Raw genomic sequence first — 24,968 nt, forward strand, 5'->3', positions numbered from 1 at the left:
TGTTTGTTGGTGCCTATATCAGGGCCAAGTTAGATGGATACAAATGAGTAACATGTATCTCCATGTGTAAATAACTGCAGTTATGAATGATAGTGGCAACCACTGCTGGAATCATTTTTTATTTCTTTTCTCTTTAACGTAAATGAAGATACAAAAGCCGTTGGTCACAATCTCTGAAATCCCAAATTCTGAGTGTGGAGGTACACATGAGAAAGTACTTAACACAATCAATTTGATTAATAAAAGTAAATAAATAAAAACCAAAGACAGTCCATCCTCAGGGGTTACTGTGTGTATCGTGATCTGAGGCGTGTTAGCACTAAGAGGACAAGGCTAACATCATTAAACACAGCAGGTGTCGAAACGCTCCCTGCAGAGGCACAAAAAATCTGGCTTGGGACAATTCAAAGGCAAACAAAATTAGGAAGGAAAATAGCAGAATTTATTGCTCTTGGCAACCAACATCCATCAGGTTTAGAAAAGGTGAAGATGTGCCACTTGGAGCCAGACAAGAAGAAGTTAGATAAAGTTTTCGTATCAAACACGCTCTATGTGGACTGGAGTTCAACATTAGTAAGATACATCGTTTTAGATTTTCAGGTCTGTTTATATGTTGTGGAAGTTCTCATTATCAGTCTACACTGTTAAGGAAGCACTTGGTATGCATATTGTCCTTCAAAAAAATGGTATGGGCACACTCTACTAACAGGCTAATGCTAAAGAGAGGGTACAAAACATTCTGCCTTTTCTTGCTTTTCAGTGGGGGGAGATGTAGTCTGATTTGGATGTAATTGGGTGAGCATATATAATGTGTATTTAGCATTAATATGGAGACATTCATGCAAAGCATTCTGCAAAGAAGATAATTCTGGGTAAACTGTAAGTTTGAGTGAGGCTGTATTTGAATATGTGATTCTCGAAGTCATGCTTCATTTCACAGAACTGACACATCCTTCCCCTAAAATAATACAAAAAAACTTTTTCCTTTTACCTCAAGTAGTTCTGAGGAATATGTCTCTCTTTTCTCTGTCTGCATAATTTGAAGTTCGAGCATTACATGCACTGAGTAGTAATTAACCATTTTTGGTCAGTTGTTAGCGCTGTGTATCAGATTGCAACATGTTATGTTCAGCCTTTAACTTCTTAAAATAGTGCAATTCAGTACAGAGTTGACTGTTAAATTGTTGGTACATTGTAGTCTGTAATATGTGATATTTTAATATTTGAAGTCTACAGTGCCTTACGGCTGCTATGACAGGAGTCCCGCTGGGTGATAGTACAAACCCTATGCTCACCTGTTTACATCCTGAGAGGCAGAGAGTTTTGAATGTCCCTGTCCTTTACAGTACTGCACACAAAGCAGGGAGGAGAGAGAGAGAGAGAGAGAGAGCGCATTATAATTCAGAGGAATTGTATTATTAAGCCCTGTATGAAATGGTGATCAAAATAGCAGAATACTGTGACATTTAGGCCTTTTTTTCACATTTCATCAAGGAACATTTCATAAACAGCAGAATAGCATTCAGAGAATTTTATTACTTGCTTACACTGAAAATTCACTAAGAATCAAAGAATGTTTATGTTGACATGGAGTGATTGTGTCACGCTTTGTAATGCACTATTAAATAATAGCATTATTTAATAATAGCAGTCTAAAGTATTTTCACTGCACCTGTATCAATGAAAAAAAGAATCAGACTTATTATTATCATTATTATCATTATTATTATTACTAATGGCCATTTTATATTTGAAAAAAAAAAAACTGTTTTCTCCATGATTGTGTGAGAGTTGTGGTATTCAATTATGCAATTTTCATTGGCATATTAATCATCTTTTCAACAAACAAGCCGCCGTTAATTAAAGCAAAGCATGGATAAAGACGTGTTGCCGGATCATCACTCTGTTTATCACTGCTCACAGACCCGCAGTTAAGTAAATTCAGGCTGTGAGATGAATTTCAATGGTCCTCTGCTTTCCAACCATTTCTGTGTGTGTGTGTGTGTGTGTGTGTGTGAGTGTGTGTGTGTGTGTGTGTGTGTGTGTGTGTGTGTGTGTGTGCGCGTGCCTGTGTATGTGTGTGTGCGTGTGTGCGTGTGCGTGCATGTGTGTGTTGCATGTGTGACATGTGACCCTATGTAACCATTTTTTTGTGTGTATGGGTGTGTAATTGTCAGAGTGCATGCGTATATATGAACCTGCACATCAAAATATGTGTGTGTGTGTGCGTGTGTGGTTGTGTGTTTGTTTGTGAGTGTGTGTGTGCGTGTGTGTTGCTGATTCTGTTGACTGAGACCTCATCTTTAAACAGGCCCTGAATGGTTGCCAAGTGATGAATTCCTTTGTAATTTTGTGAGAAAGACTGATGGGTTAATCTCCTCCCCCACAGTTATGCAAGGAGGGGCTGAACTTCACTGCTCCAACTGATATGTTCACACACTTTAGCCTCCCACTGCTTGACTTTGAACTGGACTGTGTGAGAAAAAGACCTGACCAAGATTCAACATTATCAGAATGAAGTAAACTACTGAAATGTAATATTGCACTTTCAATATTTTAGGCATAATTGTCTTCATACTTTATATCTTTACAACATTTATTTTTGCTCAGAAATATTTATAAACGTGGCCAATATCTCATTTTTTTTTTTTTTTTAGAAAAATCAAATTGTTTGAAGTTCAGTGGTTTACTCTGTGGCTAATCACTTGAATACATTCTATTGTCACATTCAGACATCTTTGTTTGAACAAAGGTTTTAAACCGAGTTTCTTCTCTTTTTCCGACATCTGAGCTGTGTTTGATTGTCTATGCTCAGCGCTTCACTCGTAGAATAGAGATTATCCCACATGCAGAGAGAGAGATAAACTGACTTGAACTATAGTCCACTTCCTTGGCCTCAGTGGGGGAAAAAAAAAATAGAAAACGAGGGAAATAGTTTAAGCATGAGGAAGCCAGAGAAGTGCTCTATGGAGGCACTAGAGTCTGCCATAGAGGAGGAACTACAGGCATCTGTGGGCTTGTTGCTCCTTTCCTGCTCTTCATTGTGAGGCTGACTTTATCAGCACGCGCACTTGTGGGATAGTACGTCCCCCCCACCTTAAACACAAGATCTTTGTGGTTTGAAGCACTCGGTTGCACCCCTATCCTCCATGCGCCCAGTGCCAATCTGAAAGGCAAACAGCACTACCCCAGTGTTGCTGCCACACATCGAAAAACACACACACACACACACACATAAACACACACACACACACACATACAAACACAAACTGTTCCATTTCTGCTGCGTTAGCTTGAATCTAAATGCACTGAAACAGAATATTGCACAGGAGCAAGATGCTTTCCGAAGGAAGTAAGAGTGGAGGAGAGAGAGAGAGAGTGAGGGAGTGACAGAGATAGAGATAGAGAGAGAGGGAGAGAGAGAGGGAGAGAGAGAGAGAGAGAAAGAGAAGAGGAGAGAGTGAAAGAAAGCTAGAGAGAGAGAGAGAGAGAGAAGGGGAAGGAGAAGAGGAGAGGAGAGAGAGAGAAAAGTCAAAAACCTCCACATAACAATGCCGGAGAAAAATCAGAACATTTTCCGCCGAAAGATGGGCCATTTCCAAATCCTTGTGCCCTATCAGACAAATTAAAGTAAATCAAGCATGAAATGAAGCAGAAGAGCCTGGAGATAAGGCTCCTTTAAGTCGTTTCCAGATTAGGATAGAGAGAGAGGTGCATCTGGTCTCTGGCAGCCAAGGAGGCTAGTTTCTCATTTCACAATAGCAGCCTGTGTATAGGATTACTTTCCCCTGTCACTGACATGTAGGAGCAGTGAGAGAAAAAATACACACACACACACACACACATTTCTGAATGTCTCCAGCGTCTTTCTGACCAACTTGTTTTACACATTTTAATAGAGAAAGTGATTGTGCCTTTTCTCTGTGAAGTTCTTCTTTTGTTATGTATCAAAATGTCCTGTGGGGTATTTTTAGATAAGTGACAAATATAAAGAAAGGACATTCATGTCATTTACTACCACACTTCATAATATCACCTCATTCACTGACCATGAGCGCTTGCACTAATTTTCAGCTAGTCGCAGTATTCTAATGACATACTTCACTTCACTTATGTACTCACTGCCAACGGGCTATAAGGTCCGCAATCAGGCTCTTTAACCAAGTGCACCTAGACACATCACCATTCTTCATGTGTTTTTTCTGTACAATACATATTCCAAAAGAGATGTCCGTCTACCTTAAACTAGGTTTAATACCTTTAGAAACCATGCATGTTCCACACAGAAAATTCTGTGTGGAACATGCAAGGCATGGGTATTATGATGGCAGAACATGCACAGTGTTCACACTGTGTTGGACAATGCAAACACTCTCAGATGTATGTAATTTACACAACGCAGCGTAATTGCTACATATGTAACATATTTGTTTTATGTGAACATGTTTATAGTACTACACACAGTGACATACATGTAGTGTACAAAAATGGCCTTATCATGCAGTCTACTCATTCTGTATCAATAAAACAATTAATTGAATTTTACAAAGGGACGCTTTTATCCCAGACATTGCCAGGGCTTTGTCTCTTTGGTTGTCATGTCAACTGAACCTGGTTATTCATCAGCATTGTATCTATTTTTTATGTGACTTTTGTCTGAGTCATGATGACCTTAGAGCACTGATTGTTTGGAGGCTGCTAACCAACTTGTATGAGATCATAACGGCGCTTTGTCAGTTTAACTGTAACAAACTTTGATCAGTTTGCACCTGTTTGTGTGTGTCTTTTAGATGGATATATCAGGTAAACAATCATAAATCAGAATGAACATTTTTAGATTTATAGATCAAAATTTAATTTCAGGGATATCCTAAGTTGGGTTGCAAGAACATCATCTTGAACATCATAAACATTGATGCATTTTTTTGGTTTGATCTGTCCTCTACAAACACACACACACACACACACACGTTTGAAATATCTGTCTTTTAACAGGGTTGAATTTCCTGTTTCTTTGTGTTGCTAAGCGTGGTTAACCGCTGCTCTGCTATGGTTCTGGCCCCATCTCCAGGTAGTCACTCTTAAAGAGCACGACCTTGACCTTCTCAGCCCAAGCCTTAGGTTTAGCTCCTCTATCAGCCTCTATCTCCAGTCACTCCCAAACCCTCCTGAAACGGACTGCTTTAACCCGCTTTTACGCTGCTCACATCAAAACTGGATGAAAAAAAAAAAAGCTTAATCCATCTTATCTGTTGACTGTCAAACTACTCTGGCTAAGACCTACTCACAAAAGACAACTGGGTCAGTAAGGGGAGACAGGATTCCATTCCCAGAAAGTTTGAAATCTGGTAATTGACTTGCTGGGAAGATGTCGGAAAGCACAAAGGTGCTAATGATTCACTTTTACTTGAGTGCTACGTCAAAATAAAGTAAGAGAAAGGCAAGAGATATGTGGAAGTTAGTTACCAAGCCGCGTGGCAGTTATTGACACAACTGAGAAATAAGTACTGTGTATGTGTGCGCTTCATCAAAATATATATATATTTTTCTCACCTCAAATTTCTACCTCCAGCCGTTTAAAAGTTTGCAAGGTTCTGACAAGTTTCGGGAGGCCGAGGTAAAATCTGTTGAGGCTCCATATATCATAGAAACTCACAGAACACAGTTGCATTTTTAGTAGATATTCTGGCCATTAGTCAGTCTTGTTCTGACAGTTGAGAGTGGAATTATATCCTTCAGAGCCACTTCAAATTTGTAACACATCACACAAGCAATCAAATTTTGAAGAAGAAAAAAAAATGTGTGTCCTCTAGATGATGTTCTAGATAGGGAGACATCCTTGGGGTTTTTTTTTGTCTCATCTTTTGTGTGTGCTGTCCATTGGTATTATGATGGCAGAGTAAGATGAATGTTGCACAGATTGTTGTCAATGTGACTTTGGGAGGGCTTTGATCAAAGCACAATGAAGAAAACTAGCACATTATATATATATGTGTGTGTGTGTGTGTGTGTGTGTGCGTGTGTGTGTGTGTGTGTGTGTGTGTGTATGTGCGTGTGTGTGTGTGTGTGTGTGTGTGTGTGTGTGTGTGTTCTAGCAGCAGTTGAGTGAAGACCAGTCAAGTTTAAGACAAAACTGTTGCACTGTACACTAAAATATAGGTTTTGCATACCCAACAGCCCATGAATTCTTTTGGGGTCTGCAGACATAAAATTAGTGAGACATTAATTAAAATAAAAGATAAAACTAAATAAAATAATATGTTGAAAAGGTCTTATCCCATATGTTGTGCGAATTTAATATAAAAGCATCTACGTAAGATAGAGTCCCCATAGACATAACATGTAAGAGGCATTTTGATTTCTGATATGTGAGTCACTCTGTAAAGTTTATTTTCTCGAAGCTTAAAACTTCGTTAAGCAATACAACTGTGCCCCAAACACTCCCTGGCTAAAAAATGTAGAATGGTCTTTTCGCCGGGCGGCGTTTTCGCTGCCCGTACACAACTGCGTGCCCAAAGGTCTCCAAAATAGTCAACTTTCTCTCTTTGCTCAAAAGTGAGAAGAGAGCAGGCAGAAAAAGGTAAAGAGAGGTACTAAAAAAGAGAGAGAGAGAGAGAGAGAGAGAGAGGGAGGGAGGGAGAGAGAGAGAGAGAGCTAAAGAGAGAGAGGGGGAAAAGGTCCTTCTGTGTTTTAAAACAAGTGTCTGTGCAGGAGATAATGGTATGGCTGTGGGATATAAATGATGCATTTTTGTTCACTCAGACCTGATAATGGCGGTTCGGGGGGAAGGGGAGGAAAGTTCATCGCTCTCTTATCAAGCTGCAGTGACATTTCTCCTTTAGCTGTAAAATTTCATATCGCAGATCTCCTTTAAAGCACTAGCACCTTTTGTGAAGCGATACCGCACATTCCATTTCACTCAATATGCTTCTCACAGTATATTAATTTGTATCCCATTTTTTTGTAGCTTTATAGGGCATGCTGTCAGGAGCGATGGTGTTGATAGATGTGTAACTGTCAAGCACAAGTGTCTGAACGCTCCAATCAGAGTTTCTCTCCTTAACGCATCACAAATCAACGCAATTTTACTTCATATATGTAGATATATTTGTGTGTGTGTGTGTGCGTGTGGGTGTGTGTGTGTGTGTGTGTGTGCGTGTGGGTGTGGGTGTGCGTGTGCTCGTGCGTGTGTGTATTGTGTATGCAATTACATGAATGCCACAGAGCCCACTTTTGACCATCTTTTAATTTTTGGATCCATCTCTCTGAGGGATATCAGAGATGTTTCTTAAATGGATCATCAGTCTTTGTTGTGGTGGAAACAAGGAGTTAAAGTAAACAGCTCTAGGTGCTCCCATTACACATTAGGCCGAACATTTCAACCGTTTAGGCTAGCTCGCGTTTATTAGGTCAGGTTGTATATAGTGTAGACTCAGCAGAAGGCTCGTTTTAGACATCCTCAACACCGTTTCCTCCCACCACATACACACAAACCAACACACATCCCTTAGATTTAGCTCATTATTCACCTGGTCTCCAAAACAGCTGCACCATGGCAACACAGCCAGTCTTTTAGCGTAGCGACAGAGGAGGAACCTTAGCATCGCAGCATTTCCTTAGTATTCTGTCATACCCCGGCAAAGTGAGAGAACAGCCTCTCTTATTCCCCCTGTCCATTTGGCCATTATGGAGAAAACAAACAGATGTCTGCGTGGAGCATCTTTTGGGTGCTATCTGAGGACGATCTCTCCGCACAAAGGGACATTCATTGTGCTGCCAAGTATCTGTGGAGAGTAGGAGCAGACCCCAGAGTAGAGCGACAGAGGATGATCTTATCTAGGGTGGGGAGGGGAGGGGAACTGGGCGGGGAAGAAGGGAATGCACTTTAGTCACATCATCAAGTCGTCCGTGCCAAGATTGTGGCATTTCAGTATTGGGCGATGAGGGACGTCAAAGGGAACCGGGGAGGGTGGCTGTAATCCTTCTATATCCTCTCAGCTCAGGGTTATAAGGGTTTAATTACAAGAGGACTGGGTGTGATTTGGGTGTATGGGGTGTGGGTACGTGTGCTAGTCAACTGGTGGTTCAGTCAAACCAAAGATTGTTTTGTAAAAACGGTTTTTGGAGCCTACCGTTTTTTTATGAACTAAGGCTTGTTCACTTTGTGTGACCCATTCCTCCATCCTGTTTCACATAGTCTTACAACTATAATCACACAGGCACGCACAGATCCAACTGCTTGTGTTATAGATAAGCTGGATAACACAAGCACTCCCTTTTCCACTGTGTGTTTGACTCGCAGTATATCTGGAATTGAGGGAATCCATGTCTGTAAAGCATGGCCCGGGCAGCATTCCCGACATTCAAAGATAGATCCGCACGGATATTCTCTCTCTCTCTCTCTCTGTATATCTTGATCTCATTATCCAGCAAGAGCCAACATCTAAATGCTGGTGGCAAATAGGAGGAGGCGACAGACAGGCTCATTATGCATGCCGGCTCTGTGTCGAGTCGCCTCTCCGGGCTCGCTTGGTATCTGCAACAGCTGGGACGAGCCAGCTGGGAGGCAAGGTCCTCAGGCAATGCTTTGGAACAGGCCACAGACAACTGGCATCCGATCACTATCCACCTCAAACTTCAAATGCCCGAGTTCCACCAACCCCCATCACCACCACCACCACCATATACCCCACACCCCACACCCCACACTCCACTTCCCACCCCACTCCCAGCAAACCCCGCAAAGACCGGCCCCAATCCGCCAGCGAAGACTTGCGCAAGTGTCAAGCAGGGCTAAAGAGGAACTTGTGTGTGCGTGGCAAAAGGCCATGGGGTCTTATCAGAGTGGGAACAGAACGCATCAAGCGGTGGTGGGCCAGCACAGATCCAGTCTTCCTGTGATGTGGACCAGCTGCGCTCCGACGCTTAATTATTTTCTTTTAATGAGCTTCCCCACCTTCCGACAGGCCTGCAGGAACTCGGCGGGCTTCAGAGGGCCAGATATGCTGAGGATGCCGTTCCCTCCCCGAATCTCACACGAACTAAGGCTCACTCACTAATCTCCACATACAGTCAGCACTGGTGTGGAATGATCAGAGAGAGACAGTTCTATAGTTTCAGATTCACTTTTAAAATAAACAAAATGTGAATTTCCTTGCTGTATCAGGGAAATTAGCGTTTTATCCAAGCTAGTTATTATTACATTAGGGTCCTGTTGAACTTATTTACACTGTTTTATTTTTTAATGGAAACATATTTGCATATTTGAATGCTCTACACAGCTTTTATTTATAATTAAAAGACTATAATTACTTTATAAATGATAAATAAACCAAGCAACTCCTAAATGACCTATTTCATGTGAGCGATCAGAAAGGTGCCAGTGATATTTAACAAACAACAGTGTTGCGAGTCACCTGATGTTGTTTATGCATGAGAGGGTGCACATAGGAGAATTTCCATACCAACAGGCTGACACGATAGCATGTCACAGATACAAGGCTGATATTTACACAGAGGAACACAGCTGAATAGGTCATTATGCCTCGTACGCAAAAGAAAGTTCAGTTACCATCTCGGGGCTTTAAGCCGACAAAGAGCTGAATGCATCGCTCGGAGCCGGGTCATGTTTATAATAGCTTCCAGAACAGGACTTTTTCATTGGCGCATCGATGACTGATAACGAGTGTGTGTGATTACTGACTGTTTAATGTGGTCGGATAGATGCCGTCCGTGTACATTGAGTTATGCATTTCCAGAGTGCTGATTAACACATTATAGCCTCTGAGGTATGCCCCCATAAAAAAGGTGATGTGTTATTATTAGTGCAGCAGTTGTAGCACTCCAGCCCAGTCTGACAGGACACACACATGAAGATATAGCCGATAGCACTCGAGCTTTTGAAGAGCTAAATCCTCCTGAGCAATAGGTCCTCCCGGACCCAGGCACTCAACGTTGTCAAGGCGACCCAGGCGGAAATGAGTGCACTTGAGAGCCACATGACTTTCCCTAGAAACAAGAGCTGTGACCAGAGAAGGAGGGGGGGGGGGGGGGGGGGCGTCCGTTATCATAACTGTTTGATTAATCACTGTCCTAAAAAAAGTACACAAAATCTAAGAGATAAGGGTTGTTGTGGGGAGCTAGCTGTGCTAACGGCACCATCCTGTGACACAGTTAATTAGCTGTGAGTTCAACGCAGCGCTAACAAGGGCCCTTAGATTTTTCCTGGAAGAACAGAAATAGCCCCCGCCGGCCATCCTCTAAGCCTGTAACGTCTCGTGGAGATTTATCAGCCAACAAGAGACGCCTTTCAGGAGAGGTTACTGGCCCGCTAGTTTGATGTACTCCATTCGATCGATGTGCTCGCGCTGTGAACATCTCTGTGAACAGGTGCCTGGTCCTGTAATACACTCAGTCTCAAATCTGTCCAAGTCAGATGACAGGGGAAAAAAAAGACACACCTGTGTTATATTGGAGGAAAATGTGAAAAATGACACAGCTTTGCAACTGAACAAGCCTCTGAACAAATAAAAATGCATCTTGTCCATCTAAAAGTTAGTTAGCTATTGATGTACTGCTCAGTCATCTGACTATGACTTCCAGGCTATGGAGATCTTTATATTTGTCATCTGTGTCCAGCACACAGTAGTCAGTCTTGTCATTGTGTGTCTTATGATGCTCTGTAGTGAACAGTGACTGTATATGATGCTTTGTCTCGTAGGAGAGCTTGACCTATACCACAAGGATGGGGAGCGTCGGATTCACAGTCGCCAGCAGCTTCCTGTTGGGACTACGTGGGGACCATTTGAAGGGAAGATTGAGACGAACACCGATGGAAGTGGTTTGGTATGTTTTCATTTTTTTTTACACTTCACTTCTCTTCTCTTCTCTTCTCTTCTCTTCTCTTCTCTTCTCTTCTCTTCTCTTCTCTTCTCTTCTCTTCTCTTCTCTTCTCTTCTCCTCTCCTCCATGTTTATGGCAACAGTTCTTGATTGTGTGGGAGGATTTTTTTGAAGGAGGTTTTTTTTTTTTTGCATTGTTTGATTCAGACACATTATCTGCTTGGTCTTCTCAGTGTGATTTGTTAAAAGTTCTGTGTTCAGATACATCTGAGCTGTGTAATGCCCATTTTAATAGGAGTAGGGGGGAAAAAAATTCCCATTTCATTTGAATACAAACCAAACCCGACAAGTTGACTGTTCTGAAGTCAAATTGGCCTGTAACAAAAGGCTTTGAAGTACATCCATTTTAACCATTTAATCTGCATATTTTATGACTAAACGCTTTAATTGGTGGATTTTGAGTTTAGTCCAGACCTCGATCCAGTGAAGTTATGATCCATTATATTTGATGTTATTCTCAGCCTGGCTTTTCATCAACTGAGCGGCCCCACATGTTCAAACATCCTAGTTAAGTTCTCTTCACGGCTAAAAAAAAAAAAAAATACTGTTGACCTGGCTGCTCTATTGGAGAGAGAAGTCCTTTAGGGTTTAATATTCCATTTTGCATGTGGATTAATTAAGAAATACTTATTAAAAATTATAACGAATCTCATATTTATCCTGTTAGGAAACGTAAGGAACAGTCCATGTGGATTTTGGACTCAGAGGCCCCGTTCTGGGGGATTACTTTAACACATAACTTTATTAAATCATTCTCTGAACAGTTCACAGCAGTTTTCTTAGGCCTGCTCCATTCAATATAGTGCTATTCCGAGTATCACTCTCAGAATAGTGTTTGAATGATTTTACATTTGAAATAAAACTTCTCGTGGTCAAACCAGTTTTCCTATCCATCGATTATTCCGTCCAAATACATTTTGAATTTAAATGTCATTGGTCATCAGTCGTGGCAGAACATACGATCACCCCCTCGTTTTATAAGAACCTTTTGAATTTTTGGATGTACTAGACAAAAACTCTCACTTTGTGCACCTTTGTAAGGTGGACTAGAAAATTTGTCTTCCCTTAAAGATAGAGACAAATGAATGTGCTCATATGTCATATTGTTTTAAATTGAGTCAGTGAATGGAGACAGGGAGACAATGACTGAGCAGATGAGGGAGTTGTCCTGTAAGAATCTGCAGGGTCAGAAGGCAGCAGAAAGCTTTTGAAGTTGAAATAAAACTTGATGGTTTCACAGGCCCGCGCTTCTCTAAAGAGTCAGTTCTTATGAAGAATGACCCCTTGGAGACTATTAAATCTTCTCTCTCTCTCTCTCTCTCTCTCTCTCTCTCTCTCACTCACTCTTGCTCACTTAAATTTTCAAACCACTGAGATGATTGTATTACCCCTGGCTGCCAGGCATGGCATCAATGTCACCTGTCACATGCCTTAAATTCCAAGCTGGGGGAAACTTGACCTGCTGATGGCCAATCATGATAGCAGCTCAACCCAAATGAAATTGCAAGTGCCGCTCAGAGGCCTCCCGTTAAAGCAGATCTGGATCTGTGATTGGGTGATTATGAGAGTACGGGAGAAGTGATGCTCAGAAGCACATTAAACATCACTTTTAAGAGAAATTCGGGCACTTGTACATCTCCGAAAGAGAGGCCGGTACATGAGGCTGATTACTCTTAGTCGTTTTGAAGAGATGGTTAAAGGTGCATTTGAAGTGGATCATGAATAACCTGTTTGACTGATGGCTGACTGAATGGAGGGGCGGATAGCGGGGGAAAAACAGTGTATAGCAGCAATGGATGAACTGGCTGATGGTGTAACGGCATGAGATGCGAGGAGTCCGGAAGTATAAGAAGCAGAGCAGTGCAAGTAACGCAGGCCTTCTAGGCACGCTGAGATGAGTGGAGTGGGCGAGAGAGAAAGAGAGAGAGAGAGAGAGAGAGAGGGAGGGAGAGAAAGAAAGCATGGCAGGACATGTGGGCATGTGCAGAGAACAGATAGGGTCACGTATGGTGCATTTATCAGTGTGAAGTGCAGATCTCACAACTGATGGTCTGCCTGTGCCAGTCGGAGTGTGCTGCAAGTTTGGTTCGTTATGGCTCATGATGTGTTGCCATGCTCTGCTGGAAATTGGAGTGTGTGTGTGTGTGTGTGTGTGTGTGTGTGTAGATCCTTATTCCATCATCCAGCCATCCAGATGATTCACAAATCAATGAGTCAGTTGTCAAAAAAAAAAATGTTATTTAATATGTGTATTGCAGACATGCTAGTACAATAAAAGCACATGAAAAATGCTGTGGGCTATGAAGCTATGACAATGTTAGATGTCATTTATTAAAATGTCCGTTGTGTCCTTTAGTCAGCATGCATTCTCTTGACAGAGGGAGAGGATACTGAAACAAAAATACATACATACAAAAAAAAAAATCAGACTAAATCACTTGTCAGGCAAGAAGACAGACCTCCCGAATAGTTGCAACTTGCTCACATGTCCATTCTCTCTCCTTCTCCCTCCCTACCTCCCTACCTCTCCCTACCACTCCCTCCCTCTCTCCCCCTCTCTCTCTCTCTCTCTCTCTCTCTCCCCGCCCCCCCCCCCTCTCTCTCTGTCTCTCTCTCTCTCACTCTGTGTGTGGGTTTGGACTGTAGGGTGATAGAGCTGGCCAGCCTAAGCCTCTCCATCCCTCTCCTGTCCAACAGATCAATCAGGCTATTAGAGCCCAATTACCCAGCAGGCTTTGCGCAGGTGAGCGACGAGCCCATCCATGTGGACAACGCACCCCTTAAATTAATGCAAATTAATAACGACACACAGACATAAATGTCTGCCATCAAGGGGTTAGATTGCCAGTACGGGTCGAAACTATTGAGTAGCAGGTGTCTTAAATGTGGTAATTAGCTGGGGCTGGACAGAACCTGACAATGGCCTATAGCTTTCCTCTGTTACGCCTGCCGCCAGCTTGGTGTCCATTTTAAGTGTTAATAATTGATTTGGAAACCAAGCTAGTAATGGGCCCCAGATTTAGGGGTCTCTCCTAGATGCCTGTTAATAAAGTATGGCTTTCAGTTCAATGTTCAATTAATGAATTAACATTGTGCTAATCACAGTACTTAGTTAAGGGTTGCTGTAAGACTTGGATACAGCCTCTTGGTCTCAGTGGTAAATGGCTAGAGAGACAAGCTTATGTGAAACATAGTTAAAAGTTTAAATACACTTCACCTCAGTCTTTAACTTAACCGTTAACATGTAGAACAATAAAAGGATAACAGACAAATCTCCTTGCTACAGCAAAATATTCTAGTGCTACTGTACTTATTTATGCATGTGTGTATCTATAATAATAATAATAATAATAATAATAATAATAATAATAATAATAATAATGATAGGAAGAAGAGGAAGAATGAAAAACTTATATTTCTGTATGTGTGTGCAGCTACAAAAATACTGCCTCAGGTAAAATCTATTTAAGCTAAGCTCAAGCACAATTTTTGTCCCTTTGAAAAAAAATCCATTGTATTTCTGTCTCCCTTTGTTTCTGATATTTGTAAAAACAACAACAACAACAGCACAGTGTAGTGTCTGTTGCTCGATGCTCTCTGTAGCTGGGTCCTTTGGTTGTAGCCAGTGTGTACTTAGCACATGTTGTGTGCAAGACTGGAAAAATGACAAGATACCGTCTTCATTTGCACCTGGCAGAGAGCTAGTGGCTGTCAGGCCCAAGAGTGTTTTTATTCTGTAATTTAGTAAGAGGTGAGGAGCAGAGGGCCAGCACAGCGAAAAAAAAAAAGTGCCCGAAATTATTCAAGCCATCACTCTGTGGTTTATCTCCTCCCTCTCTCCTCCCTCTCCCTCCAATGGGTTTATTGTTCACTTCCCAAACTTGAACAAGTGGTGGCGGATTTTTTTTTTTTTTTTATTTCCAGGGTTGAAATTATATTTTTCTTCTTGTCATTACTTCATTAATCAAGAGCAGGCCTTCTGAAAAATGTTTTGTTTTGGAGGCTGCAATCTGTTTTGTGGGAATGTGTGTTTGCGTGTGTGTGTGTGTGTGTGTGTGTGTGTGTTAGTGTGTGTGTGTGTGTATGTGTATGCGTGTGTGTGTGTGTGTATGTCTGTTGTTGTTAATCTGCGCCCGTGGCAGGTTTCCCCTCCGAAACGCAGCGCTAAGCAGCGGTATCGCACGCCTATTGTTGTAGCCTCTGTCATAGCAAGGAGAGCCTGATGCAGGCCTGGGCTGCCCTGATAAGGAAAAGAGGATTCAACATGGTTGGAAAGGAGAATCAGTGGGACTTGAGAGTGGAGTATGCGCGCACACACACACACAATCACACACACACACACACACACATGCTCACACACATACATACACCCTAATACACACACTTACAAACATCATTTTTATGTTGGCATGAGCATAACCAATTATTTACAGTTGCATCTAATTATATATGCAAGGAAGCTGTACACACTCCCAACTGAGAGACTATCTAAGTAAAGACAAACTATAAAATTAGCTCAAATAAATAACTAAATCTATGTTATTCTTTATAAACGAAACCAGTAGACTACTTTGGGTTATGTCAAAAGATTTATTTATTATCCGAAAGAAGATCAGTCCTGTTATTGGTTGTTAATACTTCCGGTATCTGGCAATAACAGGATTTTAATTCCTTGTTGGACACACAAATGATTTTGGCACAGAAAATGTGGCTTTATCTAATGAAATAATGGGCCCAAATTTTAGGCGGGCAACCAGTACACGATTGCATGCCTCAGTTAATTTGTTGAGTTTTGACCACTGGCCAGACTGAGAACATATCTAATGGCTCAAATGGTAATCATTTGGCATTTGCATTCTTTCTGCACATTACTTACGTTCTAATGCAGATACTAAGATTTATTCAAATATTGACACAATCCCAGAAACAATTTGTTTGTAAGTCAAGTAGGTAAGTGAGTGAGTCAAATCTTTTTCCTTTTTTTTTTTTTGAGGTCGTCCCATTGAATATGCTCTCATCTAATCACAGCTCATCTCCTCTGCCTCTTGATGTATTTTACCAATGTTTTGCCTGGAGGTGGGGGGGGGTTGTGTAGAGTTGGGGGGAGGGGGAGGGGTGACCCCCCCCCCCATACCCCATGGTGGAACGGTGCTGGGGGCAGCATTGTTTGCCATCTCTGTCTCTCTGAACAGAAATGTAAAGGTCCTTCTTGATGCTGCCTCACTCTCGTGTCAGACATCAGGGACGGCTTACGTGTGCTCTACAGAACGTGTGCGTGCCTCCCTAACGCAGTCAAAGATCAGTAATGCTCAGATAACGCATGATCGACTTGATCTACAAGTGAACCTGACATTTCTCTTTTTCCTTCATCACCACGAAACAGACAACCGAAAAGATATGGCATGGACCCCTGATAAAACGCCTCATTGTCACTGAGATGATGGCTGCATAGTATAGCACAATCACGCCAGAGATAGTCTTAACGCTGGCTTACGTTTCATGTTGTTGTTGATGAGTTGAATGCCGTTCACTGATACTTTCTGTATGGATTCCCTGAGCTTGAGACTTCAGTCAACATTTAATATTGGCATTTGGGGACCATTTAAATGTCTCTTTTCTGTAGCCAGAAAACATACGTTTGAGATAGGTCCAAAAATACAGGCGTAAATTGGACGCTTATTTAGTTTATTTCTATACAGGCAAGCCAGAAGTTAAGACAGTAAGCCTGTTCTGTGCCGAAATGCCCAAATTTTATGTAATGCACAGAGCTAAAAGGCTACTTAAAACCATGTTTTGCTGAAACTACACGTCCAGCTCTGATTGGTCCTTTTAATGATGTGACAGATGTTAATGACAGCTGATTGGATGAATGACTTGTAGATCATGTAGAATGTTTGCAGAACATTTTACACCTAGTTCTCTGTAGATGTGGATTAGGCTGGGCTGATCAATGATTCTCTGAACAAAAGGAGTCCAAAACCTCAGGGGCCTAGGATACTTTTACCACCACATACTGCTCACAAAGTATACTTTTGTTCGTCTAGAGCACTTAAACAGACAGAAGAAGAAAACAGCATTCAGTCTTAAATTGACAACATTCTTCACTGCACCATATACGACTTTTAAAGTTTAAAGACACTGAAAATAATTTTACATAGATGCAGTGTTTCATATTTTAGAGAGAGTCACTAACAGAGTATTGATTCAATATCTTTTTGGTTCATCGTACATTTAAAGAGACCGATGTATGCAGTTTGTTTTTCATTTGTTTGTTTGTTTGCATAGGAAAAATTATACTCACAGAAAAAAACTGTTTGATATCATTCAAACATTACGGATCAAGAATTAAGATTGCTTTTGCACTCGGTGTTGTCTTTTTTGGTCCAGTCTGCAATGTGTGTCTTGCCAAAAGGTATGGATATACACCAGTGAAATACTCAGCAGACATTTGAGTGGGGGAGAAAGAGCGGGAATGAAGAGGACTTGAGTGGTGCCAGCTGCTTTGCCATCTGTCACTGTCAAGGCTCTTCTTGTGGGACACTAAAACAACTTCCTCCAAAAGTAGCAAAAGATAATCCATGATTGTTTTCATTTCGCAAACTCAATTCCCTGTTGGAATTTTACATTACACATTGTGAAGTAGAGACAGTTAATTGCTGGTAAAGTGTATTAAATGGCTGGCTGTCCTCTCTCTCGTATTGTCAGCGTGAATAGTCACAGAGATCATTTGGAGAAAAAAAATTCTCTGCTGGTCCCCAAAAGAACATTCCAAAACATTATGCTCATTGATGTTGGAAAGTAGGGGGGTTTTTTTTGTCTTTTTTTTTTTGGTTTTTAGATTGTTTGATATAAGCTGTTTGCCTTGTGTGCAAGCGATTCAACATTAAAGTTTATCAACATCAGGTAGCAGTATTTCCACTTCCTTCTCATGCTGTTTGTGGTGTCCAACGTATTGCCTGATCTGCTTTCTCCTGGGCACCAGGATGGCTACCCCCAGAGGGAGGCAGATTGCTGCTGCTGGGTCCTGATAACTTCCCTCCCAGCCTCTGCCCACACCGGCTCCCCAAACCCCATCGTCCGCCCGGGCTCTCTGCTCTTGCCAAAGAGCCCAGAGACAAAAACCCGTCAAACAACTCCAGATGGAGCAACAGCACCGAATGAAAGTATTCAGTGCAAAAATGCAGCTTTTTTTTTTTCTTTCTTTTTTTGGTCATCTGGTGTGCTATCTCAGAGAGCCTTTGTGAGATAAAAACACTCGATATGGACCGGAGAAGATGACGTCTGGACAGCGTCTGGCTGCCAGTCCCGGTGGTCTAGCACATTAGGTTGTGTGTATGAGGCTGTCAAAACAGGAATATTAGACAGCAGGGTCGTCGGTAAACTAATTGGGTAACAAAGAGCATATCCAGCTCCTTCTAGACCATCTCTAACAGTCCGTGTGCTAAAACTCTGATAAGGAAGTTCACGTCTAATGCATTTGGAGGGGTCAGGTTCACCATTTTTATCTTATTTACTTACCTCTTTATAAATATTGCCGGTCTCTTTAAAATGGATTTATTAAAGCCCCAAAGAAGTGTATACAAAACCCAAAGCGATAAATATTGCACCTTAAATGCACAGAGTTTCTATTATGCAAATGTCTACTACTTTGACAGAGGTACAGAAGTTCATGCGGAATCTCTGCATTGTAATTTCTACACAAGAGATTTTTATCTCCCTCTCACTGGGTCATACTGAGTATACAGTGATCATGACCTTTCTCGAAGTTTCATCAAAGGAACTGATGAGCGATTCACAAGACAAGGGACATCAGTAGTTTGTTTACCAAGAAGATGTTAAAGTCAGACATTGCCTGTAGTAATAAACAGTTTTTCCTGCTGGGTGATGTGCCTGTTTCTTGCTTGTTAGTTTCTGCCATAGTAATCATTTCCAAACTCCAACGCTCTATAATAGTTGAAAAGAATGACCTGAGATGTCTCAGTTTTGCCTCAAGTGAAAAATCCTTTCACAGGTGACATTCTTCTTTGGTTTCAAATATTGTTTCACACAATGTCTATAAACCCTGGTAGATACACAGAACACATTTTGAAATTTTTAAAATACCTCCAGACAGGGATTTTCATAGGACTTTTTTTTGGGGGGGGGGGGTGTTTCTTGTGGCACTTTTGACGTTCAATTTTCATTTTACTGAAGATGTCTAAGGGAGAAACCACCTACCTTCCTGACCCCTCCAGCCATGGAAATATTCAAACAGGAGAGAATACTTGCAAGGGACAACCCATTATGTTTTCTCATGTTCACTTATTGCTGCAGGAGTCAGCTACAAGTTACATCGAAAGATCAAACAAATCGCCAGTTGAATTTGAGGAAGAAATTCACATTCAAATTGGGAGAACTGAGGAGCATGCTCAGTGACTCAACAGCTGAATCCAAACGCAAGAATAATACTCCTTCTATCCCTTCTAGTCAGTATTATAATATAAAACAGGCATTTTAAAATGCAACACATCCTTTATGCTCTCAGTGATGAAAGCGATGCATCCACATAACATGTACGTCTTCGGCAGAATCGGCCGATATCCGGATTTTACCGTTTGCGAAACAGACATCATTTCTTAGAGTTAGGAACTTGGCTGACTCTTGTTTGTTAGCCATTGCTTCAATCATCTTTGTATGCGGTATGTAAAATATTTGCCACATATATTTAAACAGCAGCAGGTAAAACTAATCTTAATTAACTATGTACATATGCATAAGTTTGTTTGAACTTTCAGTGCTTTTGTTGCCTCTAAGTCATTTTAGCTTTTCGTTAGGAGACACCTCATAGACAGACTCACTCACTGCTGTGACAGAAAGTGTAGGGCAGTGATACTCAAGAACAGAAGTCACTGGCTGTAAATCCTTTTTACTGGAAAAAGAACAATTGAAAATGAGATAAAATCGTCTTTTTTTTCCAATGAGTCACAATTACATATTGTAAATAAGAAGAGCATTCCTTTGTGGTGGAATATTGTAGTTTTGATGACACCACTAGTCAGTGTTCTTCTTTTGTTAGATTGCTTTTTTGTTTCGTTGTCTCATAATGTTGCAGCCACCCACTACATATCAGAGGAAGAGAAAGAGGAAAGAGAGAGAGAGAGAGAGAGAGAGAAAGAGTTTGTCCTAGAGGCAGGCTAAGCTTGCACTAAACTGGATGGGTTTAGAGTTAGAACATCCCTCTGTGCCTTGAGCTTTGGTAGAATATAAGATGCTTGGAAGTGGCAAGTGTCTTTTTGCCTCTCGTCTCCTTCTTTTTCACCCCATCTGTTCCACATCATCCTTCTCTTTTTAGTGGCATCTTTCCTCTCTGGCTGGAAATGCATCAAGATAACGAATCAGCGGAAATGATACACGGTCAAGGTCAAATCATGGCAGTGTAATGTAATTAAAATGCAGTGGTTCAAAAAAAAACATTTGTGTTAAGAGAAAATCAAGGAAACTGGAGCATTCTTACTTTCATGTGTGTTTGTGTCCCAGATATTCTGGCACTGCATCAAAAATATTACTCACAAAGCACCCAATTTTACAAATTACAGTATTTAATTCTCTGTTTTTGCACAACCAGCGGTGTATGTCGATACTTTGCGAATAAGGTGTGAACATAACACGTTTTGCTTCAGATGCATACCAGTTGAATCAGAACACAATCAAACTGTGCTTTTGAAATAGATAATTTAAAATAAACATTTATTGTTCCTATAGCAATTGTGATTACCACAAAATAATGGTCCATGCGAGCCTTGATGGGTGTTCCTTCAAAGACCAGGGGGGGAATGGCCACGATTCTCCATTTAATCGATTTCAAACGAAAAGTCAATTTAACAAAGTTGAAAAGAGAAAGCTGGGGAGAGGAGGAGGTGGAGAGAAAGCATTCTTTTGCACTCAAGCAGTAAACTAACTACGCCACAGCACCGGGAGAGATTTCTCTTCCATTATCTGCCACCTCACATTTGCTCTTAGGCAAGCAGTTTAAAAGCCAAGCGATTGAGCCAGTGATCCAATTTGAAATGCAGAAATGATTAGAGCAGCTTGCCTCATTTCATATCGAAAATTCTCTGATTTATGACAGGGCAGCCGCCAAGATCTATCTCCAAAGGGAATTAGCGTGCAATTTTTGCATATTTCTGTTATTTAGTCTCCCAATAGCAGATGCTAGCTCAAAAAAAAAAAAAAGAGGCACCAAGGAGGTGTTTTTCTTTTTTTTTTTATTTTCATTTTGGAGGATGAAACCACTGCCATTTAAAAGGAAGGGCTGAAATGAATGACAGAATTGAAGACATGGATATATATTCCAGCGTAGATAGTGATTTAAAATAAAAATCCTTATATAGTTCATGAAATATGTAAATAAAGAGGAAAAAAATGAGTGTAGATTGAGAACAGACATGCATTCACTGGCAAGACTTGATTGAAAGGAGGGATTTGGACATTTATTCCTCAAAAAAAAAAAAAAAGTGCCTTGCAGCTCATCCGTCCTAAAGGCCCTGGGAAATATTAAAACAGAGAGAGATAACAAATGCAGGAAGAAAATCTGCCTTAATGAAATTTCCAGTTGACCACATGCAATTTGTTTCATCATGGTGAACAACTAATTGCAGTGGCCCTTATCGAGGTGTGAGTGTGCTTTATGTTGTAAACAGAGTCTTAGAGCAGGTCCCAATGCTGTTCTCCTTACCTCTCTCTCTGCCACTACCTATAGTCAAAACATGTCAACTTGACATTGAGCATTCACAAGTATTTGATTTGAAGTGGCAGCACCAACCCAAAATTAGATTATTACAAACCAAGTATCTCCTTTTTTTTTTTGTTTGTTTTTTTTTTGTAATGTATTCTTTCTTCGTTTAGGCGTCTGTAAGTAAAGGTGTGGAGCGTGAAGCTTTGCTGGGAGGGTGTTAGAGGGGGCCAGACTGTTAAGTTCATTCCTCATTTTTAGATTGCACAAACAGACCCAAATAGACCTGCTTTTTCAATTATTCATAATGCCATTTTGCAGAATAACAGCTGGGAAAATGTGGACATTTCTTTTAAGAGCATAAAGCATATATGGTCACCAGCGGTCATTCTAGAAGAACTGTACTGAAGTATGGAGTGAAAATTATGGCTTTGACATTTTAGCTTAGTTTTTTGGGTGGGTTTTTTGTTTGTTTGGGGGTTTCTTTGGGGGTTTTTTTTCTTCTTTTTTCTTAACTGAGGTAAGAAAAATACACACAGTTTACTATTTTAAAGAAATATAGAAATAATAGTGCAATTGATATTATTTACTGTTGAATATTTTTATTACCAGTGACTTCTGCAGTCAAACAGTTTTTATGTATACCCTTGTTTCAACAAATACACAGAGAAAAATTAATAATTGCAAATGTGCTTTGCAAAGTGTTGCATATCAGGGTGCTATTGTTCTGTTTTTCACAGTGTCTCTCTAGTACCCATTTTGTAAAGGCTAATGCGTAGTGGGTGTAACAGTGTCATTTATTGTGTGAATGCAGTAATAAAAATCGTGCTTTTAAGACATTTTATTTCATTACTTCATTAGTAATCACAGTCTCTGTTATAAACCATCACTTACACCTGCCAATCTCTAACCCCTGCTAATACTGAGATTTGCTTATGAATTGTCAGTGCAACAATGAATAATTACAATGTGTATAGTACTGCATTCCCACTTAATATAAATATAAAGAATATAAAGAATATATTAAGAATAGTAATATAAAGAATAGTGCCACTGTTTCAGTGTTGAAATAATATTGAACTTAAAATGCGAGGATGTTTTTTCATTTTATAATATTAATATTAGTGTTTTTGATGTCATTGTCACCTTTGAACTCTGTTATTTGATTTGATAAAACAGTCTGTCCCAAATGGTCTATCCCTGCAGTGAAATAACATTCTTCCCCTAGACACTGCAGACTATTGGTCTACTCCAAAATTCCATTTCAGGTGAATAGGCTTACCAGCCACCAGGCTATATTTAGTTTGTCATTACTAGGACAGTGCCTAAACAAATGAAAACACACACACTTTGCACACAAGAGCATGCACAAACACACACACACACACACGCACACACACACACTCATGCACACAAGAGCATGCACGCGCACACACACATATGTGTGTGTGTGTGCATGCTCTTATATATAAATAATTCCCTTTCGCAATATGAATCAATAGATTTTTTTCATCTTTCATCCATCTATACCAAGCAGTAAAGGAAGCAAAGCCGACAATAAGGAAAAGGAGGGGGAAAAAAAATAGAAAAGAAACTTTCCCACCGTCGACCAGATCGATTTCATTTGCCCCGAGAGCAAAGAGAGAGGCTAAAGGGGGTATTGGTGCAGTGGAGACGGCCGGTGGAGGTATCATTAGCTTGTTGTTTACACGAGGAAACTGGGAGTCAGGGAGGCTGAGAGTGTCACAAGCCACTTTCTTCACTCACCTCGTTCAGCTGATCAGAGGATCATGGTATCAAGGCCGGATTAGTAGCGACTTGGGATTTCTGTGATTGGTTAATTTATTGCGGTGATGGCAGGTCTTTCATCTATGGCAACATTTAATCAGCCCCAGTCACAGAGGCTATTACAGGTTAGCTCCCTTCTGCCGGCCAACTGCCACTGCCATCAGCTCCATCACAATTCCCCCTGAAATTTCCAAATTATCTGGAACAGGCTTTAGCTTCTCAGTAATAAAAATTAGAGCAGATTCCTGATAGAAGCTTTTGCTCGCACCGGGCCAATTATAAATAGTACAGCCACCGCTCGGAAGAAAGGGAGGGAAGAGGAAGAAGCGAAAAAAAAAAAAAATCCAACTCTGAGGGATGTGCACACGGAACTTATCGGCAGCCCCTGCACACCCGCTCTGATCCAAATCCGACCGGCTGAAAATTTATATTAGATTTTATCACACAGACCTAAGTCTAGAAAAATCAATGAAGGTTATCTTTTATGTTGCAGCAACTTGTGGAAATATTGATTTTCATTTTATAGCGAATTTGGAGCATCAGTTTGTAATCACTCGCTCGCTGACTACACTGTTTTGGTCACTGTATCTCTTACACGTTGAGCAGTAACAGAGCCTGGATAAAAGAGTCAAAGCCTGTGAGAGTGTGGAAACCATTGGAGTGAGAGCAGGGGAGAGGGGCTGCAGCCAACACAACTCTCACCAACAGGCAGGACTCAGACCAAGACAGGCTCGTGTCAGCATCTATACCGTAGAAAAACACCTTTTTTGAAAGGCGCTGCATGATGTTGGTTGAATGTGAATTACAAGCCATATAATGTCTGACCCCTATTTTAAGATTAAGTTTCTCGGCAACTAATTAGAACATGAATATGGTATGTAGCTATTGACTGTTAATCTTGACCTTGAACGTTAATCATATGTATAGGCAAATGAATGAGAGAGAGAGAGAGAGAGAGAGAGAGAGAGAGAATCAGTCTCTCCATATGTTTCGGTAGGCCTTAAATGGACAGCACTGCGACTGTGACACTATACCACATAATGCTGTATAACATTGTGTTCTGGACATTATGATCTCCTGGAGTGTGTGTCAGTACTGCAGGGAAGCATATCCATTCATTTGTGTTATGAACCTGTGCATTCAATAGCTTGAATTCTGAGTGTAATGAAGGAACATACTGTCCAGGGAAGGTTTGTGGCATTGTATTCAAAACTCACGGTACCGTCACAATTACCACTGCTAAATTTGAACTAATTTTATTATAAATGATATAATGTGAGCTGTTGTTATGAATTTCATTATCTTTTTGTCAATAATGACAATGACTAGATTGTATTTTAAGTGTATGGTATTGTACATTTGTATAGAGTACAAAAAAACACATGTGAAACAATCCTCAAACAGTTATTTTGTGGAATTAACATAAATGAAGAGTTAATCCCACTGTATTTATTTGTTTGGATATATCCCTACTTTTTGTCTGTCCATAAACAATTAATACATTTAAGTCTATTAAAAGGATTAAAAATCTAAAAAGAGCCGTTAAACAATAGTACGCATTATCATGA

At 40.7% G+C, this 24,968-nt stretch overlaps 1 protein-coding gene across 1 annotated transcript in view; it reads left to right on the top strand.

The window, feature by feature from the left end:
• Positions 1-24,968, top strand: part of zfpm2a (zinc finger protein, FOG family member 2a) — a 113,229-nt gene that overhangs the window by 47,599 nt on the left and 40,662 nt on the right. The window contains exon 4 of the mRNA XM_030782708.1: positions 10,721-10,845. Coding sequence (XP_030638568.1) covers positions 10,721-10,845 — 125 coding nt within the window. The remainder of the gene's footprint in view (positions 1-10,720; positions 10,846-24,968) is intronic.

This window comes from Chanos chanos, chromosome 8 (genome assembly GCF_902362185.1).
Source record: "Chanos chanos chromosome 8, fChaCha1.1, whole genome shotgun sequence".
Lineage (NCBI taxonomy): Eukaryota > Metazoa > Chordata > Actinopteri > Gonorynchiformes > Chanidae > Chanos > Chanos chanos.